The sequence below is a fragment of the Polypterus senegalus genome, chromosome 13 (assembly GCF_016835505.1).
Source record: "Polypterus senegalus isolate Bchr_013 chromosome 13, ASM1683550v1, whole genome shotgun sequence".
Lineage (NCBI taxonomy): Eukaryota > Metazoa > Chordata > Cladistia > Polypteriformes > Polypteridae > Polypterus > Polypterus senegalus.
In genome coordinates this window covers 53,933,276-53,941,545 of record NC_053166.1, presented here as the reverse complement: position 1 = coordinate 53,941,545, position 8,270 = coordinate 53,933,276, and the positions used below count along the sequence as shown (strand labels likewise).

At 35.5% G+C, this 8,270-nt stretch overlaps 1 protein-coding gene across 1 annotated transcript in view; it reads left to right on the top strand.

The window, feature by feature from the left end:
* The first annotated feature begins 1,060 nt into the window (after positions 1–1,060).
* ublcp1 (ubiquitin-like domain containing CTD phosphatase 1) overlaps positions 1,061–8,270 on the top strand; it is a 28,749-nt gene continuing 21,539 nt past the window's right edge. The window contains exons 1-4 of the mRNA XM_039775010.1: positions 1,061–1,190; positions 3,634–3,810; positions 5,973–6,064; positions 7,179–7,264. Of these exons, the coding sequence (XP_039630944.1) occupies positions 3,657–3,810; positions 5,973–6,064; positions 7,179–7,264 (332 nt within the window). The 5' untranslated portion in view covers positions 1,061–1,190; positions 3,634–3,656. The remainder of the gene's footprint in view (positions 1,191–3,633; positions 3,811–5,972; positions 6,065–7,178; positions 7,265–8,270) is intronic.

Here is an 8,270-nt window from a genome sequence, read left to right as displayed (position 1 = left end):
TACAGGATTTGAAGGTACAGATGGAAAGATGTTTGCATAATTAAAAAACATGAAGAAGCAGTTTTACAGTAGAGTTTGTCAATTTAAAGTGCCTCCGGGATTTTACATTAAACTGCAAGTTGATTTCTCTCTGAAGGGAACTGATGACAGAGGTGATGGTTGCAGAAGAAGCTTTGAATAGCATGTTTTAGTGGTATGATCATTCATAAGTATATATAGATAACTTTAAATTTCCAGAATTGGGAAAGATGGAATCTTCAGCTTCAGTACCAGAAGACATGTACTAATTATTTGTCTGTACATTTTATAATTTTACCACAAGTATTAGGGGAGAAAATAACTTTTAGAATAGTAGTGTGAAATGAGTGGCAACCTTACTTTCAGTACAAAATGTGGAGAGTAAGATAAGACAAGAGTTGATCTTGGAGTACCCACATTTACACTGCATTATGCCATCAGGGTTTTACAGTAGGATTTTTGTGGACTGCAGCTCTATGTAGTTGCAAATGAAATGTCAAATACAATTTCTAAAATTTCCACAGTTCAAATAAATATCGATATGAAATTGTCACTGAGTCCGTGGGAAGCAAAGAGTTTATGTATAAAAAAGGAATCAGGAAATCGTTGCAGGAAAAGTAAGAATCAAGATAAACAGGTAAACATTTGTTTCAAACTCAAAACTCAGTTCATATTAATCTGGTTTAAGGAGAAATATCATAATAAATGAACCCGGAATGGGTCACGGTGAATAAAATAATTATTTAAAATGGACTGGTACAGTGATAGTCGGGACCCCAACGGGTTGTGAAGCCTCAGAATATACTTTGCGTACTATTTTGCAGTGTAAAAATAGTGAATTAAAAGGAGAATAGTTGAAAAAAATATTTTACGATAGCTGCCATTTATGAATTTTCTTTAAAATGTATTTTAGGATGGTGCAATCCAAATAAGGAAATATCCGACATGTTATTTATGGTTCTTAAAATGATGGCACTGCGAATATTATTGGAATTTAAATGCGGTAAAGAGTTGACTCCTCCAGTACTGAAGATGGCAGTAATACACTGCAGGGGGAGAATCTGCCAAGAACGCTAAGAGAGAAGCAGAAGTTGCTCTTGAAGGGCGAATAGCAGCGCAGCAGTCCGTCGCCTAGAGACAGAGTGGAAGAAAATAAGCGGCGCTTTGTGAGAGTGAGTACAGTCCGTGACCTGGAGCGGGGGTTTGAGAAAGTGTGCCTGTAGGGTGAAAATCGTGTGGCCGGGGGGTGCGCGAAAAACAAAATAAAGCCGTGTGTTGTGCGGTTTGAGTAAGTGTGTGACTCATGGCTGGGAGGGAGAAGACGTAGACGCTGGCTTTTTGATAATCCCCTGGTGTCTTTTGCTATTGAGAACCGAAAAACAGGGCATCCATAATAAGCAGGTGGTAACTGTGAGGCCTGGTTTTGTACTGGCTCTCCACCTTAGAGAGTTTAACGCTGCAGAAAATGCCGACTGAATAGCAGGTGTGTGTGTGGCGACTCGACTCGGAGCCAATCCCAACATCACGTAATAAGTCGACTTTTATTTGTGAGCTAAATTCGCTGAGATTCTTTCATATTTTACCTCGTTTCTTGCCTCGCTACTCCGATATTGTTGTTTCAGAGAGGTCTAACTGCATTTCATTAAGCACTCTAAACCACGTTATACCAACAGATGTCAGAGATGCATGGTTTCCTGATTAATCTTTTGTTATTTTTAGTTTTAAGATAATATCCACAGAAATCATTGAAGGCACTGCATGTTACTCCACTCACAACCGTTCATTTCAGCCCTGTTTACCCAAACCCCTTAATATTCAGCCACTAACCAGCACGCCTGGGCAGCGCTGTGCTTTACCAGTCCCAACCATTACGAGCGAAATGTGGTCCAGGAATTGAAGAAATCGTAACAACCTCAAAACGGTTATAGTTGTGTAAAAGTAATATTAAAGCCGATACTGCAAGTAGACACAGAGGTTAACAGTATTCATGGACATAACATCCTGGTTACAGCCGATGTAGTCTCCTTGTGGGCTTTTCTCCAGGGTTCCTCAGTATTTAGGTTTCTTGACAATTCAAAATTTGCCTAGTGTTAGACAGTGGGCACTGGGATGGACCACTCCATCTAGAGAATAAGTGGCTTTATTCAAAACCCCTGTTGAATTTTGGAAGTATTCACCCAGACCAGCAGCGTTAGGATCTTCCCTACCTGGGCACTGCCCATACTTAGCTAATGTTACTATGAATAGGGATTTACTTGTTAACTGAAAAAATGTGTCCATTAATTCCACATCGAATTAATGACCATGCATGTTCGTTCAATTGGCATTGTTAAATTGACCCAAGTGTGTGCTCATCCTGTGATGGGCTTTGCCTTGCCGTGGGATTGTTTGTCTTTTGCCCAATTCCTGCTGGGATAGGCTCCAGCTTCAACGTGACCATTAACTGGATAAGTTAAGATGGATGGATGGATGGATTTGATACAGTGCTTTCATGTTAGCTGTACTAAACCAAGTGTAGCATAACACACATTTAAAAATCGGAAGTAGTCTCCCCTAGACTTTCTCGTATACTCATATATGGGGATGAATATTTTAAGAGTAAACTGCAAGACAATAATTATATTTTTATATTGTGTACATTAAAGAACCATCAACAATAAATCAGATTAATAATATATTGAACAATTATTTAAAAAGTAAAGTTAAATCAATCGGACTCTGCAGCTGCGTAAATAAAAAAAGTACCACTTCGGTTAACAGAAATAGCTCAAAATTTGATAGAAATCTACATTTTGTACCTAATACTTGTATGCAAAATTTGGTTGACCTAAGTGAAAAAAGGGTACTCAAGTTATTGTTTTACAGACTCAGGAGGTCTGAAAAGAGGTTGAATGTTTGAACAATTACAATTCTTTTCCTATACGTCATATACGAGAAAGTAAAAAGTCCTCCTTATTCTCCATTAGCCCAATTTAGAATTGTGAGGGGGGCAGCCGGACAGTCATATGGCACTAGACCATCACAGGGTCCATACACACTTAAAATTTGAAATTGAAAATCAACCTAAAACTTGTCTGTATTCAGTAGATTAAAATAATTTTGGCCACAGAATCTTTGGTTTGGAGGCCACTTTGGAATTTATGGCCAAATTGCTTTGGAATTGCTTAACAAACACAGATATGTGGGTACACATTAAAAATAAAAAATGTCAGGCATAGAGCGAAGGTGAAAACTTCTTTCAGACAATGACTGGGTGTAGAAATCAACCTTGGACTGTAGATCTGTAGTGCTGCTCTCACTTCGGTGGTCTGAATGAACTGCCTGAATTGTGCAAACTCTTCTGAAGGGAGCTTCTTGCTTTCTTTCAGGCAAGTATCATAACAGTCAGGTGTGATTTTTCATATTGAATTTCTACAAAATACTATGAGAAAAGCTAGTGTCATAATTCAGGGTGTATGCCTCAATGTTCAATAGTTTATCATTGAGAAATGTCATTATTCTGAAGTGCACTAATGAAAAATGAGAAGGTGAATCTGTGACATGCAGTGCAATGCTGTGAGTATCCATCTTCTTCACCTTACGTGTAGATTACATGTTTCACTTTATATTTTCAAGGTTACTTGTTGCACTGGAGCAGCATGTCTGTGTCTGTCATAGTAAAATGGGGTGGACAGGAGTACTCGATAACAACGTTGTCTGAAGAGGATACAGTACTCGACCTTAAGCAATCAATAAAGTCTTTGACCGGAGTGCTTCCGGAAAGACAGAAGCTCTTGGGTTTGAAAGTAAAAGGTAAGAAAGGAAAACCTTTACTTGGACATTTCTAACCATTTTGTTCCCCAGACACATCCCATACAGTGTTATGCTAATTGGTATCTCTGTACCGGCCATATGTGACTGATTTCAGGGATGTCCCCTGAATGCACCGGCAATCAAAGGCTGGTTTTTTGCCTTGTGCCTGTGAGGCACTCGCTCCTTACAAACATCAATTAAGTTAAGTGGGTTTTTAAAAAATAAATAATAAGATGGATGGAGGTTATTAAGAAAGATATTATCCGATATATTGTTATAATTTTTTATGCCTAACCTTATTAGTTGGGGAAAAAAAAGCATAATTTTGTAAAGGAGACTGGTTAGAGGGTAGTGTTCCTGCATCACAACAATAAATGTAGTTTAGTTCTAAGCTTGGAAGCCTTAGCATTTTCCCTCCTTTTTCATTTGTGAGTTTCCATCAGTGGTTCAGGTTACCTCCCGTTTTTCAAAGATATGCTGTTAGGACAGTTGGCATCTTTAAATCCCCCCCAGTTTAAGAATCCATGTGCAATGAGAAGGGTGTTCCCATCCAAGACTGGTTCTTATTTTGCTCTGTTTCTGTTTGAGTGGGGTCTGGCGCTGACTCCTGTGTTCTTCGGTGGGTATAGGTGGCTAAGAAATAGGTGGATGAATTGTCATGCCACAAAAGGACATTTCATTAGTTTGTGTGTGTAGTTTGAATTTTTGAGATTGCATGGCAACAATGCCTGAAAAAGAACAGTGAAATAGCAGAAAAACCTGACTTAGCACCTAATTGCAATTTTTGGCCTAATTATTGATTTTTCTGAGAATTTTTCCATGTATCATTTTCATTGCTTTAAACTATACAACAGTGCTGCACTGCAGCAGAATAAAAGGTGACTTTCTCAGTGGTTGGAATGCTACTCATTTTACATATTTTGCAAAATCTATTGTTGAAAATGTTTGAAATTGCTTTTATTACTCGCATTCAGTTTCATAAATGATAATGTTTTTAATAAAATTTATCTGAAATGCCCTATACATTTATTTCTGTTTTTGATACTTTGTCTAAAGCCTTTATTTTAGTTTAAAGTTAGTGAGAATTTATTTATGTTAATAAAGTTAATTTAATCATGAAAAAGTTTGGTATCGCAAAACTTTAAATTCATAATTCAATTTTTATTTCTGCATCTTTAAACTTGTTATGCATGACAGTTTTGTAAATACTGATACAACACTTAAACACTGTATTTGCAAAGAAGTCTGGAGTTCAGCGGTCTTACTTACCTAAAGACAGTTTGGAAGGACAATACAGCATACACACATTATGAATCTAACGGAGCAGTTAGTGAATGATTTTAATAATGTTCCATATTGCACTTTTTTTTAGAACAAGGTAACACTTTTGCCCATGATCTGATGTTTAATCTGCTTTATTGTTAATGTCTAATGTAATAAAAAGCTGAAGTTAAGTATAGATGTATTACATTGGTTGTTTCTGCACCAATGGGAAATGATGATTATTCTTGACGTCCTTTTGAAAATTGTATTGATGTTTATGTATATACTTCACCAAATCAAGTTTGATGCAGTTAATGTCTTTATGATTATACTTACTTTATTAGTTTTAACAAGAAGTGCCCTGGGAAGATTGTACCTCTGCTGCATGCTTTAAATGACCTGTAGGCAAGTGCAGCACATTCTCTGTTGAACTCGGTCACAAATGAGTTTGAAAACAGAAGGGATCATGCTAAAGAGAAATTTACACCAAATAAAACCTTTTCAATATGGCATATCCATATATAATGCTAAAAATAACGAAAGGTTTCAAATCTGTAATGTCTAATCTGGAATTTTGTCATCTTTCTGATAGCATTGTTTGGTAGTTATTTTTCAGGGCAGCATTCTCTCATGATTTTTACTCATTTTACTTTTTTTTTTTTTTTTAAATGCAGCCTGACAATGCCTTTTTAAATTCTGTGTAAGTTGCTGTGTCACATGTATATACTTAATTTTTAAAGAACACTCCTACGTTTCCAATGTAATTCTCTTTAAATTGAAGCACCTTTTATGTAATAGCTTTTAAGTAAATCATTGGATTGCTTCACATTTTCTGGTTTGTTTTAGTTGTTGACAGGAATTTATCAGTATAAGAGATGATTTATGTGTTTGTCTTGTAGGAAAAATGGCAGAGAATGAAACTAAACTTGGTCTGTTGAAACTGAAGCCCAACACAAAAATTATGATGATGGGAAGCAGAGAGGAGAGCCTGGTAATTGTAGCTTTTTAATTCTTATATAGAGTGTGCACATTTGAAAGAGTAAGAAAACTGTATACCTAAAATATAAAGATGTATGCACTAATAATGTGTTTTAATTAAAAAGTCAAAATAAACCTAAATAATCACATTCACAGTTAGAAATTAAAAGACTTTGTAGTTTTGTAAAGACTCCAATGTGGAGTTACTTAGTTTGCCATTTGCTGTCAGGGTAATTGTGTATGAAGGTGACTTTTGTTGATGTGTTTGTTTTTTTTGTTTTTTTGTTTTTTTTCCCTTCACTGAATTCTGTTTTCCTTCATAATCTTTTCAACAATTGGTAACTTTGTAATATTTTCACACCTGAAGATTTTATGTTTAGGTATCTTGCCCGCCAGTTAAAAAAAATACTGTACTTTAAATATTTTTTTCTTCTTAGACTCTCATTAATGCACCACTGCAAGCCATAAAAATATCTGACTAGAGTCACTATGAAAAAATAGTCAATAATGCAGATAATCAGAAAAGAAGGAAACGACTGTACATTTCATGGCAGTATTTTTCTTTTTTATTAGCAGTTAATTGTTCTTAAAGCTTTTGTTGTGTGTGAATCAATACACAACAATACACATAGTTTCATGGGCACTTTACTTTTTTTTTGACATTAAATACATTGTCACCTCCATATTATTCTTATACTAGGTATATTGCTTTAAACTTGTTCTTATCTTGATCTCAAACTTCAAAAACTTCTTAAACTCAAAGGAAATATACATATTTATTGCCACACTGTAATCAGTTTTAATGTTACAACAGCCTTATATAACATTCCCCCTCATCTATTTTTACTATACACCTATTCAAGTATGAATTTTGTGTGGGCAACTCACAGGCCCAGACTTTCTCAATATTTTATCCACCACCCCAAGCAAGTAGCCGTAACATGAAAGCAAGTAGCAGAATCTTGTTTGTTTTCCCTTTTTTATTTTAGAGGTTCTTGCCTTAACATGAATAGTTTCATGTACTCAGATTCACAACCTTTTAATAATTAATAGAAGCAGAGTATGTATTTATGTTTGTCTTAGTTTATATGTGTCTTCTTATTGTTTAATTTCATCTCTTCATATAGGAAGATGTATTGGGTCCACCTCCAGACAATGATGAGGTTATCAATGACTTTGACATTGAAGAGGAGGTCATAGAAGTGGAGAACAGGTTACATAACTGTTTTATATTTATGTTCCTTTGGAGGTATATCAAGCCAATTTACCAAAACATAATATTTTTACTTGTTACGGTTATAATAGGACTTTCAACAGCAACAGTGAGAATTAAAGGGTGACCGTCTTCAGCCAGTGGGAGTCAAATACAGAGATTGAAGGCAAATGTACTTATAGTATTACAAGTAGCAAATATCCATGCATAGCAGGCCATGATTTTTAATACATTTGCAGAATACTGCTTATGTGACATGCTTAAAGAAAGACATAGAAAAGAGAGAGTTATAGTTGCTGCTGAAAGCAACATGAAATGAATGAATGCCTATTATTTTAGGGGCAAAAAAATAAAAGCGTCGCTCCATGTATACATTTCAAGATAATGAAGAGCCAGTGCATGTTGTGACAGAATTTGGCAGAAGGGGGTACCATCCTACTATGGTTCAATAGCCCATTATATGGAAACAAAAAAGCAAAAATAATACAAATAATTTACACAATTAGTTTACAGAAGTAAGATGTCAATGTTTCTTTTCGGTATGGACACTGTTACCGTGAAGCTTTCTCCTTAGACCAAAACACTGTTAACAATGGCCCATTAAAAATCTGCCCTTGTGATACACCTACAAATCAAATGTAATGCTGACTAATGAATAGTTTTGGCACTGTCTGACTGTGTATCTGAGCATGTTGCTTTTTTGTCTCATAAACATAATTTCCTATTTTATAGGTAAGCACCCTCCCTGACTAAGGTTTAATAGTATGCTGTGCCAGAAATTCCCACTGAAATCTTTCATCTATCTTGGCAGCTATTCATAACTTGTGTTAAACATAAGAATGGTTTGAACACACCTTATGAATTCTTATTTAGTGCTACAGTCAAACAATATAAGTAGAACCAGCATATTAGGCTTATAGTAATGAGTATAGTTTGTTTGGCTTCAGTGAAATTTGCTTTGCTTTGTTTACTTTTGCAGTGATGTTTTTATGAATATTGGAAAGAA